At 40.2% G+C, this 16,102-nt stretch overlaps 2 protein-coding genes across 2 annotated transcripts in view; one reads left to right on the plus strand and one right to left on the minus strand.

The window, feature by feature from the left end:
• Nucleotides 1-10,538, plus strand: part of ptprq (protein tyrosine phosphatase receptor type Q) — a 50,147-nt gene extending 39,609 nt beyond the window's left edge. Inside the window, exons 53-64 of the mRNA XM_030053550.1 lie at nt 3,250-3,378; nt 4,373-4,417; nt 5,177-5,203; nt 5,408-5,489; nt 5,620-5,710; nt 7,096-7,172; nt 7,456-7,590; nt 7,745-7,870; nt 8,608-8,753; nt 8,973-9,108; nt 9,799-9,922; nt 10,007-10,538. Coding sequence (XP_029909410.1) covers nt 3,250-3,378; nt 4,373-4,417; nt 5,177-5,203; nt 5,408-5,489; nt 5,620-5,710; nt 7,096-7,172; nt 7,456-7,590; nt 7,745-7,870; nt 8,608-8,753; nt 8,973-9,108; nt 9,799-9,922; nt 10,007-10,044 — 1,156 coding nt within the window. The 3' untranslated portion in view covers nt 10,045-10,538. The remainder of the gene's footprint in view (nt 1-3,249; nt 3,379-4,372; nt 4,418-5,176; nt 5,204-5,407; nt 5,490-5,619; nt 5,711-7,095; nt 7,173-7,455; nt 7,591-7,744; nt 7,871-8,607; nt 8,754-8,972; nt 9,109-9,798; nt 9,923-10,006) is intronic.
• A 624-nt stretch (nt 10,539-11,162) lies between these two features.
• Nucleotides 11,163-16,102, minus strand: part of iqsec3b (IQ motif and Sec7 domain ArfGEF 3b) — a 31,826-nt gene continuing 26,886 nt past the window's right edge. The window contains exons 15-16 of the mRNA XM_030053551.1: nt 15,405-15,451; nt 11,163-14,321 (exon numbers count right to left, since the gene is read on the minus strand). Of these exons, the coding sequence (XP_029909411.1) occupies nt 13,902-14,321; nt 15,405-15,451 (467 nt within the window). The 3' untranslated portion in view covers nt 11,163-13,901. The remainder of the gene's footprint in view (nt 14,322-15,404; nt 15,452-16,102) is intronic.

The following is a 16,102-nucleotide window of genomic DNA, read 5'->3' on the forward strand; positions in this document are numbered from 1 at the left end:
GAGAATAAAAGTCTCCACCTACCCATTTCAGACACCTTTTACAGTTTCAGGACATGGATTTAAAGTGATAGTTCGAGCTCTGCCCCATATAGTCATTTTTTCTACTCCATACGAGTGTAATAGATCATCCAAGTTTGATGCAACAACCCCGTCCTTGTAGCAAGAACAAGTACCAGGAGTTTCCTTCTCTAAAATGAATACAAGTGGATCCTGCACAACAAACAAAAACAATTTTGAGTGGCAACCCAAAACTGAAAAATAGTTTTGAAGGATACACAGCAACGCAGGTTTATGTGTGATTCATTATCAATACCCTTTCTGCCCCCCTCACTTCAAAACTAGCAGAATAACTTTCTTTCCTAGAACTGCCACTGTATCACTAATCAACAGTCTTTATTCATTTGCCATGAGTAAACACCAGATAGGTGAATGGCAATGGGATGTAGCACCACTGTGTAGTGATACAGTGGAAGCTGAAGGAAAGAAAGTGGATCTGTTAGTTTGGAAGTCAAGGGAGTGGCTCCCTGTAGCTTTGACAAAACATAACATGGAAATAAATAATAACAGTAAACATTTTTATTTAATTTTTCTTGCACAGTGGACAATTTTTACATCCCCGCACCTTTCCCTGCACATGGCTAGTCTTGACTTTCTGACCCCTCATCCCGGCCCTTGGTAAGCTAATCATGGATAAATCCAAAAAAAGTCTAAAAATAGAGTAAAAAAGAGGAAAATAGAGAGTTTAATTCTGCGTGGACAGATTTGCCCTCAATGTCAGCAATGCTAGTTTACCTATATGCTTCATATGTGGCGAGAAATTAAATACAAACTGACCCTTTTTTATGTTTACTCTATTTAAGCTATTAGGCCCACAGCTACATATTTTATTTATTTCAAAGTGTGCTCCTTTTTATTTTGTTCACTTTCAGCAAATATGGAGAGGACTCAAATTTGATAGTAAAGGTTGCCAACCCCTGGACTATATGAACTATCACTTTAAATACCTTAATATTACAATAATTTCTACACTCAATAAAATGAATCGAGCTCACTACAGTAATCCTATAGACACTGTAATTAAGCATATACCAAGTCATGATTGTACATGCTCAGATTTCAAAGTTTCAACTTTGTCAAAGAATATGCAGCTTTTCCAATCAATTGTCAAAAAAAAAAAAAAAAAAAAAAAAAAAAAATTCACAAATTTCTTTTGGAACAACAAGAGACTTAAATTTAGGAGATAATTAATTTAGTTGCCATGCCAAGAGGGTTACAACTACCAAATTCAAAGTGATATTACTGGATAGTACAATTTAGAATTGCTATGTTTTTTGCTGGAGATTATTTTCCTGTTTGTATATTGGTAGAATCCAATTTCAGTGCCCTTAAATCAACATGTCAGCAGATAGTAAAAAGCTAATTAACCAGAAGAAGAATTTCACTAGAAACAGAAGCAGTGTGGTAGCTTATATAACCTGCAGTGTAGTGAGTCTGAACTTGAGGACTTCCATACACACTGTATAGAGGAGAAATATAGCACATTTTGAGTTTGCTCCAGACCAGATTAAAGTTGAGAGTTTTTATAGGCAACACAATAATGCCAACGATAAAGCATACAAAGTGCCTTATTGTAACATGAACTGTTAATGTAATGTATGTTAATGTGTTCATGTAGTACCTATTTGAAAAATAAAATATGGCATAAAGCAACCAAGATATTCTCTTCACTGTAGCATAGAACTGTAGAGTAGAATAGAAATGAATAGTTTGGAATTGTATAGTACATTTATTTCCTATGCAGGTAATCAAAATGCAGTTGGGAGTAAAATGTTTTTACATTTCTCTAGCCTTGAAAAAAAATTAACATTGGTTAAAGTGCTGATTTTTAACTGTGCATTCTGGGTCCATATTAATTCTTCTATAGTGTCAAAATGCCGCCTCTGAATTGGTGAAATTTTGTTTGTGTCTGCTGATTTTGTTGTCAACATACATCTTCAGTTATTGCAATACAAATACATAACTAGTGCACAAGTGTATTCCAATGTTCTGTGTGTTAGGTGTAAATTTAACAAAGACACAATATTTCATTGCATGTGGTAATGATCCAAAGCACTGTGCTTCTTTGGGAAAAGGTTAAGTCAGTCAAATTATAGGTAAAGACGTTTATCTTAAACTCAAACATTGTATCAAAACATCCACCCAAACGGATTTTGAATCACAAAAATTGATGGTTCTTTGTTAACTCCTTCCTTAGTACAGCACGTAGCACATTTGTGGGAAAAAAAGAAAGTCCTAGAATATCTCAGTGGCTGAAAGGGATGACTCTGCGTTTCTGTCACTCACCTGGGAGGACTCAAATGCAGACTCAGGTAGTGAGTAAAATCAGTAGACCAGATTAAGTGACATGTGCAAAGAAATCTTCTTAGTTAATGCACAGAAGAAGAGGGCATACACAATAATCACCAGATTTAGTACATGTAAACCACACAGTTTCATACTTACCCCATGTGTCATGCGTGTGCCCACAATTTGCAATTAGTATACTGCCCTACCCCATTTCCTCATACAAGAGACACCCCATTTATGGTCTCTAAAGGTAAAATGGATAAAAACCTTACTAATGGTGAAAAATTAAATACTTTTAGAGGTAGAAGCTGGAAAGGTATTTTTTTTTTCTCATCACAGAGAGGGAATAAATATGCCATTGTCACACCTACCGGGAGATTATTGTGACTCCTGTATATAGCCTGTAGACAGGGAGCTGATTTGCAGGGCAAGCAAATAAGGTGGGAACACAGAGAACAGGGCAGGAACAGTGGCGAGCACTGTCGCCTCACAGCAAGAAGGACCTAGGTTCGAGACAACGACAAACAGAGCACACATAATGTGTAAACAGGCAAACATTGAGCACAGACAGAGAGACAAAAAGAGAAAGAGAGAAAACCGTGTGAAAGAAGTCAACCAGAACTGGTGCTGGAGCTCATTTTTGATTTTTTTTTTTTTTTTTTTTTTTTTTTTTTTTTTTATTTCCTTGAAACATATGAAGGCGATGATCTTGCATATGCAATGGATACTAACAAAGTAACACATTTTATATCTGGCTGCCTTGTTAGTTTCTTTTCCCTTTTTTTTCTCCTGATTTCTCCTGATTGAAAATGTCTAGACTTATTATTCAAGTGAATTTTATCCTTTAAAAAATATCAATAAAGGTACGGTTAACAAAATTTGATGCTCCCCATCAAATGTCAGGATCCATCAACGTAAGACCGAGGGCGGGACCTACTCGCCCAGAGAAGCAGAGATCATAGAGACCAAATATAAACTGGACCAGTTGATCAATGTGGCTGACCTGGAGCTGAAAGAAGAGAAGCTCAACCGGTTAGTCTGTGTGTCTGAGTCAAAGCATTTGACTCACACAGTGTGCACATTAGTCACCTTAACACTGATTTCATAAACTGATGTTCTGCTGTTTAAGTTGAGCATGCACTACAAGGCTTTAGGGCTGCTTTAGTTTTATGTGATGTGATATAAAACAGCTGGCTATCACCACAAAATCTGCAATCCTATTGTAGTGTGAGGCATGTAATGAAGTTTGGAGAATGGTGAGCAGCGATAATCAATGAGAGCTAATGAGGAGGAGGAGGCCAAAACTACATCCTCCCAACCATTATATCCTACAGATTTGGTGTGTAGCTCTTTTTCCTTCCCTTTTCTGTCCAAATGAAACAACACGCAGTAAATACTACAAGCTGCTCTTCCCTCAAAAGCCCCGTTTTATTTTTGTTTTGGTGAGACAGAGGGGCTCGAGGTCCCTCACGACAAAATCCAACCGAATAATCTTTTAATGTGAGGACCCCCCTCTGTGCCACATCGTTAAGCGCGCGTTCCACTACGTTAGCGTCAGACGGTTGTTTAATGCGAACAGTGCAGAGATTTGAGGTTTTTCAACAGATGTGAATTTAGTCAGACTGGGTTGTGTGCCACTGCCTTTCTGCTCTGCTTTGACTTCCTTGGATACCCAGCACCTTACCTTCTTGCATGACAGTTATGCACATTATTGGTTAGTATTGTTTGTTTGTTTTTTTTGTTTTTTTATTATTTGTGTGTTTTCCAAAATGGATATATAACATTGTGATTTGAAACGTTTCAAATGTAAATACAATCTTTGTAAGAATTTATGGTGTTAATAGCAGTTACAAGTATTAATATCTCACCTTCCCACTCACATGAACTGTTCTCAATAACACAAATTCGCCATGCCTGTGCTTTCTTGATAACACACACACACACACACACACACTGGTGAGCCCAAGGCTGCCTGTGCTTTGCTTCCCTCTCACTCAGCTCGCAGGTTGTCTCTCTCTCCCACCAGGTATTCTTCCTTCTTCTTTAGGCGGAAAGAAATATATGTCATCCAGTAAGTTGGCGTTTGGTCTGTGTGTGCCACGTTTTGCTGTGCATCACCTGGGTGTGTGCTCTAACCACCATTCCATCCATCAGTATGTGTTTCACCATCATCATCATGTTAATTTATGACTGCTTGCATTAAGTCATTCATCTGTGTGATTTCTTGTTGTTGGAGTGTGCTGTTAAAATGCTGCTCACATCATTTGTGCTGTAGTTGGAATGAATAAGTAAGTTCAGTGGTTTGCCTACAGTTCTCTCTGTTTCCTCGCTCATTGCCAGAGACTGCAGATCTGCACTGACACTTCTCTGCTTGAAATCCCTTTAATTTGTTTACCCACTCGCTATCTTGAAATTACTTGCAATGCTTGGCAGTGGTGGAGGGCACAAATGTTAAGCTTTATCTGTTGCTGAGGATCTGCCGAGCTGCTGATCTTCACAATTTGAAAAGAAATGTCAGCCACACTGTGCTTCATTTAGCTCTGCTTTTTACACTTCCTTTTAGAGGAAAACATCAAAGTCATTCTCCCCGAGTTAAATCATAAATCATAGTGGAAAAGCTAAACTTGCCTTTCTTCAACATCCACTACAACAGTGCTGTCTTAAATGAGGATTAATTTAACTGTAATGGGCAAAAACACTGCGCCGTACACCATGATTATTGAGTTAATTTGTTTATTATGCCACTATTTCATTTTTGCTCCTTCTATGTAATAGTTAAACAATTATAGCCGATTGTCATGGTTCCTTTTTGCTGTCTATTTTTGTCCAGGCTTCTCAGCTACAGAAAATCACTCAAGTAAGTCACCCAGCATTAAAAATGTGTTTATGTAGCTGCAGCACAGCTCAGTATGTAGGCCTATCAGGCTTACAGGCATTACATATTATAACCTGGAACATATTTACAGAAATTAACACATTGCTTTTGGGATTTTTTTGTACATTTTTGTCTATCTCTCTTTCTCTCTCACTCTCTCTATCTCTCACATTTCTGCTCTCTCAGGCCTGTCAATAAGAAGTCTTTTCTGCAGCATGTGGAGGATCTGTGTGCCAATGAAAATGCCCAGTTCCATGAAGAGTTTGCTGTAAGTAGCCCGCAAGCCTGATATTTTACCCTTGGTGTGTAAGAGTGAACATTTCTGTGTCTGCGTGTCTGTATGTATGTATGTTTGTGTGTTCATGTGCGTACTGACATGTGAGGCATCACCTCCCCAGGACCTCCCCAAGCTGCTACACGACCTGTCCACCTCAGACGCTGACCTACCCTGGAACCAATCCAAGAACCGCTTCACCAACATCAAACCTTGTAAGTGCAGCTGCTATCCAGTAAAACTGTTAACGTGTTGTTAACTCTTCAACTCTTGACGATCCTGTCGGTGGGTTCGTCATTCCAAACGCGTGCTGCACAGCCGAGCTTTGTCCAACCCGCAGAATTTAATTTTAACTTCTAGAGTGCATCCCAAGGTTTGCGAAAATACAAAAAGTCACACTGAATTACTGGGGGAAATGTGTATGAAATGATGCACAAGACATGTAGTTAGTTAGATATTTTATATTTGATGGAACGATGCAGCCATAAAATAATGGCACCTTGGGTTTGAATATTTCACTCAGTACAAGTTCAATGAAGCATTGCAACCACTAGATACAGAATAAGTAAGTGGCATTGTCTAGTAATATGGAGAGTTTTTTTTTTTTTTTTAATAGTTTTGAAACTACTCAACCGTTGAATGGTGTTCATGTTTTTGTTATTCAGCCAATGTTCATGGGTCTGGTGCACCCACCGCATTATTGGGTTTTTTAATCAATACTGCAATAACAATTTACATAAAAATGCTTAACAGATGTTTACTTCAGCCCAGTCAAAAGCAATACAGACCTCATTTATGGTTGATAATTGCAATTTACCCCTGTTAGATCACATTTATTAATATATGTGCTTTTTGGTTTTGTGATAAAATTTAATTAAAAATTAATTACAAAATTAATTACAATCAATCACTATTGGCAGCACGGTAGCACAGTGGTTAGCACTGTCACCTCAAGGCAAGAAGGTCCTGGGTTTGATTCCCAACCAGCTGGTTGGAGTCCTTTCTGAGTGGAGTTTGCATGTTTTCCCTGTGTCTGCATGGGTTTCAGGAATTGGAATTGGATATATTAAATTGCCCCAAGGTGTGAATGTGCTTGTTTGCCTGTCTGCCCTGAGATGAACTGGCGACCTGTCCAGGGTGTTCCCCTGCCGTCCGCCCAATGAATTACAGTCACGATATGGATGGAAAAAAACAAATATGAAATGAGGTCAATCTAGTCCTCCTCTTCAAACTCACTGCCAAACTCTGAATTGACAGAAATGTGATCCTGATATTCTGAGAACTCTTTCTCTTCGTCGTTTCTCTCTCTTAAAAAATCATTTCTAAGGCCCTCCGAGCAGAGAATCTTTTTGCCATCTTGCTTGATTGTGATAAGGAGCCACAGAAGCAAAGCTATTTATTTGTTGTATCCCCCCAATTCACAGCTGTGATAGAGTGTGAGAAAATATAGAAAGGTTCCCTCAAGACAGAGGGTAAAATGTAAAGTTAACTTGCAGAATATCTATAGCTTTATTGTAGTTGTAATATATACTGTGTACATTGTTTGCATTGCTGTATTTCACACATTGTTGCCACTCATCTCTCATTAAATTGTGCCCAGATAATAACAACCGAGTGAAGCTGCTGTCTGAACCAGGCATGCCAGGCTCTGACTACATCAATGCCAGCTTCATCTCAGTAAGTACCAGCTATCTGCTGCTAAAAGCCCAGTGGTTAACCTGCAGGGTTGCCTCCACTTGAGTCATTAGAAGGTCATGACACCAGTTATGCAGTCATGACACCCATTTGTTGTAATTAGAGGAGTTTAGTCTCTCTCCCTCTCCCTCTGCCTCTTCTCTCTCTCAGTCCATCTTGTGTTGTGTCCATCTGTTTTTCCAACATTAAGCTAAATACATTCTCTCTCTCCCTCCCTCTCTCTCTCTCTCTCTCTCTCTCTCTCTCTCTCTCTCTCTCTTTCTAGGGCTACCTGTGTCCCAATGAGTTCATAGCCACCCAGGGTCCTCTCCCTGGCACAGTGGCTGACTTTTGGAGGATGATCTGGGAGACAGGAACCCGCACCATCGCCATGCTCACACAGTGTTATGAGAAAGGCAGGGTACGTCATGGGAGATTTAATACTGTTATGAAACACTACTAGCGACAACTCTTAGAGGACGGGTCAGCTTTGGTTTGAACTCTGGTGTGACACCACGATCTGATGTAAGTGTGCGTGTGTGTGTTTGTGTGTGTGTGTGTGTGTGACATTTCAGATCCGGTGTCACCAGTACTGGCCAGAGGACAACAAGCCAGTGACAGTGTTTGGTGACATCATCATTACCAAACTGACAGAGGACTGCTATCCTGACTGGACTGTCAGGGCTTTGAAAGTAGAACGGGTAACCAGGCTACCAACTCCTCATGCACAAATATGCACCATCATCATTATATTCAGCAAATAACTTCAGCAAATAACTTATGCTTTAGACAACAATAAGAACTTTTTTGGGGGGGTGTTGAAGAAATGTGATCAAAATTAGCCATTTCCATCCAGCCTGGTACAACCATTAATGTCTGCATTAATGGAATAAATCATTGATATAATAACTGCAATAATACTGTTAATATAATAAACTTTTACCATTAATGTAGTAAATGTTGCCTCATACCTTTTTGTCCTGTTGATCTAATAATTTTTGAAATATTGTAGTTTACATTGCTGAGATGTTCATTTTTCATTTTTCATCTATGGAAGACATATTTAGTCTTTCAAGTGGCTTTGATTTCTAAAATCCTTCCTGTCATTGTAATAAAACCCAATAATGATTAATGACGTTAAGAGGATTTTTTTTTGTATTTTATTTTATTTTACCTTAATGATATGTAATCTTTAGGACCTTAATGCAAAATTCAGTACATTAAGAGGATTATTACACTATCAGCTATATATTGATATTAAATTGATGTTTTTTACACTGATGGGAAGTTATTACATGTACAGTTGCAGGAACAGCCTTTTCAATTTGATCATAACAATCTGAACACCATCATTTGCACAAAAATGGTGGGAACCCAGCTTCTGAAAACAATAAAATTCTGACTTGCTGTCTTATTTCCTGTCTGTGTTTCTGAGTAGCATGGCGACTACATGGTGGTTCACCATTTCAACTACACATCCTGGCCTGAGCATGGAGTCCCACAGTCCAGTAGCACTCTCATCCAGTTTGTCAAAGCCATCAGGGCCAACAGGAATGAAAACACCACTATAGTGGTACACTGCAGGTATGGCAGCAACGAGTGGTACTAGTGATTTTAATGACATTAGTGTACTGCCATCACAGTTTGAAAATTGATTTTTTCCTGTGAGTTAATGTTACACTATATACCAATTTAACAACAAAGTACTGTTTTTTCCCCATATTTCTATATCAGAGTCCCTTTATTTTTACACAATGTTCCTTTAAGATTTACCTTTTGCATGTTCCCTTCCTGTTGTCCTAGTGCTGGTGTGGGCAGGACAGGTGTGTTTATCGCCCTTGACCACCTCATTCAACATGTGAGTGATCACGACTTTGTGGATATTTACGGCCTGGTGGCTGAGCTGCGCAGCGAGAGGATGTGTATGGTACAGAATCTGGTGAGTTCACACAGTTCTTCACCTGGCCACAGCTAGAGAGAATGAAAAAAAAAAAACAAGTCGTTTCATCATGTTTCTTATGTTGTTCCAGTGCACTCAAGTTATGATAAAAGATTTACAAATGGCTGAGCAGATGTCCTACTTTTTATTTCTTGTCCTGCTATAATCTCAAGCCCAGGAGGCAGCAGTTTGAGAAAAGACATTTTGACAACGAGAATTAGCTGGCAATGGATTAATTAATAGCAGCTAATTTGGAGTATGCAAATTCAGCTCTATTGCATGTTAGAAAGCAAGAGCTGCCCTGACTGCTGCAGCACTAAAACAGGATATACATGAGTGGGGACAACAAAAAAAGGCTGTTTTCAGCATTTCCTTTTTTTTTTTTGAGCATTTCATATTATTATTAGCAACATTATTGAAACAAGCTGGGTTAAATCAGCAAATTGGATAGGATCATTTCAGCTGTTTTCAATGCAAACATATTGGTTTAAAACATTTGCTTGAAGCGAGTGACATCACCTTTCTGGCAGCAGTTTGGTCCCCATACTGAAATTATCTCACTTTTCATTAATTTTAAGGAAAAACACACATCGTAAGACTTGTTTTTTTTTGCAAGGATGTCCATCACGGTATATAAAACAATTGCAGTCTTTAAATGGAATATATGTCAATGTGTGTGTGTGCTGTCAGGCCCAGTACATGTTCCTGCACCAAAGTACCTTGGAGCTGCTGAGCTGCAAAGGCAACAGCCAGTCCATCTGGTTTGTAAACTACTCTGCTCTGGACAAGATGGACTCACTGGATGCCATGGAAGGTAATTCTCATATTAACGCACACATTCACAAAAATCACAACATGCCAGTTATTGCTCAGTCCACTCATTTGCTCATGTTTGCAGGTGATGTTGAGCTTGAATGGGAAGAGACCACTATGTAACTAGGCAACTGACTGATACCAATGCCTGAGGAGGAGCACTTGTGATTTGCCGGGTCATGGCACCACATCCCGAGCACGGACCCTGGGAAGGACCTCCTCTACCATGCAAGGCGTAGAGGGAGAGAAAAACGGAGAAACAGGAAATGAACAGAGCAGTCTGAATTGAACTGGAAGTCAGTCTCTCTTTGTCAACTGGAGCCCAAACTGAACCAGTGTGCTTCACTTCAACTCTCTGAACAGTCCTCCCTTACAGCACCTCTGTCCACATTTTTGAAAAGACAGGGAGAGAGAGAGAGAGAGAAAAAAATGGGGCAGAGGGACAAAGCATTTCAGAAACACAGGGGAGAACGTCAGAGTGAAAGAGAAATGAAGTGAGAGCTCTGTCACATCGAGAGCCTACAGGTATCTCACACGGACAATTTCAGTGTGTTTTATGTGTAACTTAGTTACAACAGTCTGTTTTTGTAAGATCATGATGTATTCAGCCAAATGGTATTATGTTTTTTGGTGTGTATGTTATTATGTCTGTGTTTAAATGCCTTTATGTTTTGTGTATCTTCTCTCAAGAGTGATTTGAAGGAGTAAAAGCAACTCATATTTTTTTCTGGCCTGCTTACTTGCGGTGAAGCTTTTGAGGACTTATCTGTCTTCCCCACGAAAATCTCGCACATTATGTTTGTATATCTGGCAAACATAGCTGCTGTGACATTGTTATATGAAATGACGCACTGCTATCCTGCTGCTCTTTTTGTTTCGAGGACAAAATAAGACTTATGAGTCATGAGAGAGTATGTGCAGCGTATTGCATATACCCACACACACATACACATGCAAACACAGTGGCATACCACAAGCACTGTCAATGTCAATATTGCCTCAGTTACTGTTCTCATTCTCTAATGAATGAGTTCAGACCTGGTATGCTGTGAGAATAGAGGAACACCAGTGTGGACTGATTTCCTGTAGGCTTATTCATTCCACCATCCACCTCTCACACCTGGTGCAGATTCTTTCATTAGAGAGTGAGGCAGTGCTGCAGATGCAGGCGGCGGGGAGACGATATTGACGTTGACATTGCTCGAGGGTCACCATAACACCCCCACAATCCGAGACTCCAGACAGAGTAAAAACTACTTTATTCTTTCATTCTCTCCAAACATAAAACTTTAGAAATATTCCATTAGTAAACATGTTGATCTTTAGAAATCTCCTTTAGAAACATTGTGTGAGGGTGCACAAATTAATGACAGTGCTCCACAGTGAGGATGCAGATTGGTGCGTCTCCATGACAACCACAGAGAGGGTACAGGGTAGGGCAGAGGGGTGGGAGGAAGTAGAGAGGGAAGAAATGACATCAATCAACCCAACATGCCCTGACAATAATGATACAAAGATATAATCAAACTCTTCCCATGTGCTATAAATGAAAAAAATAAATAAATCATGCTGTATTTTGTACAGGTCAAGCCATTTGTGGCCAAAATTTACAGTAAACAAAGTGGGGTTGCTAACTTGAGAAATCAAGCAATTTCCACGGTGAATTTAAGCAGGATTTGTGTTGGCTTTGGCAGCTACTTGCATGTGTGTGTGTCTGTTTGTGTTTGTGTGTGTGTGTGGAATGTGTATGCATTTGTATATGGGTGCATGTCTGCGTGTGTGTGTGTGTGTGTGTGTGTGTGTGTGTGTGTGTGTGTGTGTGTGTGTGTGTGTGTGTGTGTGTGTGTGTTTATGTATGTGCATGCACACAGACCTGTGATCTACTGTAGTTACCAATACAGCATAGCCCTTAACACACCTTAACAGGTGACACAGCCATCTTTTAATAATCTTTTAATAATATGAGAAGATAATTTAATGATAATGTAGATCTGTAATAATATCAGTGTGTGTTGCCATGGTAACTGGACTGTATTCTATAAAAGCTGCCTGTTTTTCATCTCTCATAGCAACAGGATTTAGGACACCCCCTGATATTAAATGTGAATAGTAATAACTATAGTAACTATATCTTTTTTTTTTCTTTTAAACTAGATCTTCTCTGTACAAATACATACGTAGATACACACACTGGCAAACCAATCACTTTTTCAGAATAAATCTATATCATCTATTTACAATATATCCAATATATTCTGTGGTGCAAAAGGTACAACACATATTCAGTGTGTCTCTAGTAGATGACTTGTGATCTTCTACACAAACTGGCCCAAACATGAGCCACCTCTGATATGGACAATGGACAGAGGACATGATATGAAATCAATAATATTCAATGCACATCTCAAGTTTCCCTAATGATGTAACATTCAGTAATGGGATTCATCTCTGCTTTTATAATATTTTATGTGTGTGAGGAAAACACTGCATGAAAGGGGTAAGATATTTTTGTTACATGAGTTACCATTTACCCTGTGTGGAACTATTTCTATTATTATTATTATTATTATTATCATTATCATTATTATTATTATTAACTCAAGTCTAAGTAGATTCTTCTGGACAGAGATATTGCCAAATCCAAGAGTAGCAATTATACCCATTTAAGAGTAAACATAAAGATAAGACTTCATCTGTCCTTTGGCTCTTAAATTAGCATTGTTTCAGTATCTCAGACAATTTGGTGTTGGATAAATTACCAGTCCTGCTCACTGCCATCTATTAAAATGCAGACTGTACATACAGCACATGAGCGCAGTTTTCTCCATACAACTCAGAGGCGCAGATATTACATGTTACAGTATGTGAACCACATCTTTTCCTGAGCTCCATGAGAGCAGAACATCACAGATTTCAAGTGGAACTGAAAAGCCTGCTCTCAATCCTCATGGTCATAAATTTACTGACATCCTTGTGCACATGCTCTCACGGTCAGGCACAAATAAGATGCTGCTCACGCACGTCTGGCACAACACACAAGAACAGTGAATGAAACACAAAGCAATAGGATTGTCATCAGGATATGGTCTTAAAAATTCTGGTTAGTTTAGGGTGGAGCAACACCCTTACTGTACATGATGAACAGATGTTGGACCATCAATATTTATTTTTTTTACAGGTCTCTTGCATCTGGTCATCTGTTACCCAGAAAACATTTTTCATTGACAAGAAACAAAACACATTGCTTCTTCTCATTTTATGTGGAGATGACAGAAAACACTTAAGTCAGAACGAGAAGAAGCAAGAGAACCTGTGATGAAATGATGACTCATTATTGAGTGCATTATCTAATACTGAAAACCAGGGGCTGATAAAGATATGGGAAATTCCAAAATATTAATACTCTGCAAGTAAACAAAACAGATTTTGTAGCCAGTATCCACTCTCTAGCCTGGTCTGTCGTATTTGAATCAATTCAACCAATTGCCTCTTCGATTCACTGACAAAGATCACAGAAACAGTGGTTGCCAAATGACATTTAAAAATGCGAAATCACAATTCTCTCTTTTACAAATCAAAGAGTGTGAAATATAGACGACACCATTATCTACCGAGTGTACAGTTAGAAGACTAGAAAAGTTGTCTTTTAGAAATGGCATCAAAACTACTCCATGTTCAAAAATACTTCTTCGTCAAGACTATGAATAGATTCTTGTTGGTTTCCTTCTCCTTTGTCGCTTCATCCGGCTCAGATATTCCTTTCTTACCCCTGGCTGCTTTTATCTTGCCATTCAAAGTGAGTCGACTAGTGCTTGAGCATGTGTGTGTATATGTGTGTGTGCGTGTGTGTGCATGTGCTCATCTCTGTGTGTCTCTGTTTGTTCCTGTGTGTGTCTGTGTGCGTGTGTCTGTTCCTGTGTGCGTGAATGTGTGTGGGGGGGTCACGACTATCCCCTGGGGTCCATAAAGTAGCAAACATCTCAGACGATGCTGCGGGAGCCGCTGGAGTTGCGCCTGCGACTCAGAGGCAGAGTGTGGTGGAGTGGCATTGGTGAGTCAGGGGGGCAGAACTGGTGGGGGTGGTTATACGGCGGAGGTGGAGGGGGCAGAGGGGGCTGAGGACCGTCCCCCTCTCTGACACGCACAGGTGTGGACATAGCCGACTGGATGAGCCGGTGGGAGGCAGGACTTTGGCTAAGGAAGGCCTCCATTCGCCCTCGTCCACTCTGGTCGACGACAATCACCTTGACAATCTGCTGGCACTGGATGAGTGTTTCTGGACGGAGCTCCCCGGGCTGGACGGGACTGAGTAGGGCAGGGGGGGCAGCCAGGGCCAGAGGTGTGGACTCAATGCTGGGCTGGCTCAGCTGATAGGTCTGCAGCCTGTTGTGAATTGACACCTAGTTTAGGAACAGTCAGAGAACGCATGTGGAGTTACCAGCCTGAACGCAGCCTCTACGCAGCCCTCTGGTGGGTTACGCACATGGGCATGCAGGCATGCAGGCGTGCAGGCGTGCAGAGTGAGCGCATGCAAAAGACACACACACACACACACACACACAATCTTTCTTTCTCATTCATGTTTCAAACACACCAGCCCAGAGACAGAAAGGGTTCAAAGAGGACTAAAAGGAACATTGTGGCTACAGGGTCAGAGATCACAGTGGGAAAATGTTTGGATATTGTGTTTTTGATTGTGTGTTCATGTGTGCATGGTGAGTGAGTGGCAGAAGGAGAGGCTTGAAGAGACAGGGTGTGTGGAGGTAGGAGAAAAGTGACACCGAGGGCAAGGTGTCTCCCTAACACGATTATCTACAACTCTAAAGGACTGGGCTGAGGGGTAGCAGAGAGAGGAGAGAGGGAGCCAAAGGCCAGGGGAATGAAATGCAGAAGATAAATAAGACAGGGAGGGAAAGACAGCCTCTATCACCATCGTCATTTATTGGAAGGGCTGGTTTATAGGCACACAGATCCACTCTTAGTCAATCTCCCACACACACACACACACACACACATAGACACACACACATACACACACACACACATATACAAGCACACAGAGATTGTTAATGGTATCAAGCTTATCTGGCTTTGTAGATGGTATTCTAGGAACCAGCTGGGCTTATGGTGGCTTGCAAAGGCTTATACAGTAAGGCTGGCAAGCAGCAGATGATGAAAGAAGGGATGTTCTATAGCGAGTAGAGTGGCTGCTGATCCACTCATGAGCCAGAGAAAGAGACTGTTTGTAGCAGCACTAAAGCAGACTCCTCTCAGCGGCCTTTGTATCCTTGGCTGCATAGTGTGGATGTGCCTCAGGCGGAGTTCTTTTAAAGCAAAGCATAAAGCACTAAAACACTTTCATTTCAGAATGAGGCACGTTTCCTATCTAACCCGCAAGCGCACACACATACACACACAAGCACTTTAGAGCTAAAGACAATGACACTTACCTGAGGCAGACATTGAGTGGTTATGGCACTCACCTCTACTGTGTTGTTGTTGCCAGTCTTATCGTATGCATCCTGTTGGCCTGTAAGAAGAGACAGCTGTATTTGTAAGTCATCAGGCTGAATGTGAATTTAAGGATGAAACATGGAAAAAAAAAACATACAGACTCTGATCATCCACACTGAGCAGAGGTTTCTCAAAAAGGTGAATTATTTACATTGTAAACAAGTCAACAGTAACCATGACATCTCCCAAGAAAGATGGAAATTACTCTGGGTGTAATTATTTTTTTCGTCATATGTGGTGTCTTGCTGATTGGAGCTTGGGATCTTCTTGACTTTTTGGTGGCACTGTGGTTTGCCAGTCATTTTAATTTTGTAGATGCTGGATATCAATGTAAAAATGAATCATTCCTCAATTCATCCAGCAGACGCTCAGAAGTTGTGCGTATTGGATAGATGGACAAACGGACAGAGCCAGATCCATGGTCTTTTCCCCAGTCTTTGATCTTGGGGGACAAAAATACAAGGGTACAGTGAAAACTTTTTAAAGTGTTTATTGATATTCCCAATTTTAACATTTGTATAAATCACGTATTGAATAATTTTACGTAGTAAATACCCCCACTCTGTCTCTCCCCACCCTGCACTCCCAGATCTTCTTGATGAAATATTAGAAAAAACAATAATTGCACACAGCTAAATCAAAGACAATCATAAAAAAGCAAAAAAAC

This window comes from Myripristis murdjan, chromosome 6 (genome assembly GCF_902150065.1).
Source record: "Myripristis murdjan chromosome 6, fMyrMur1.1, whole genome shotgun sequence".
Classification (NCBI taxonomy): Eukaryota; Metazoa; Chordata; class Actinopteri; order Holocentriformes; family Holocentridae; genus Myripristis; species Myripristis murdjan.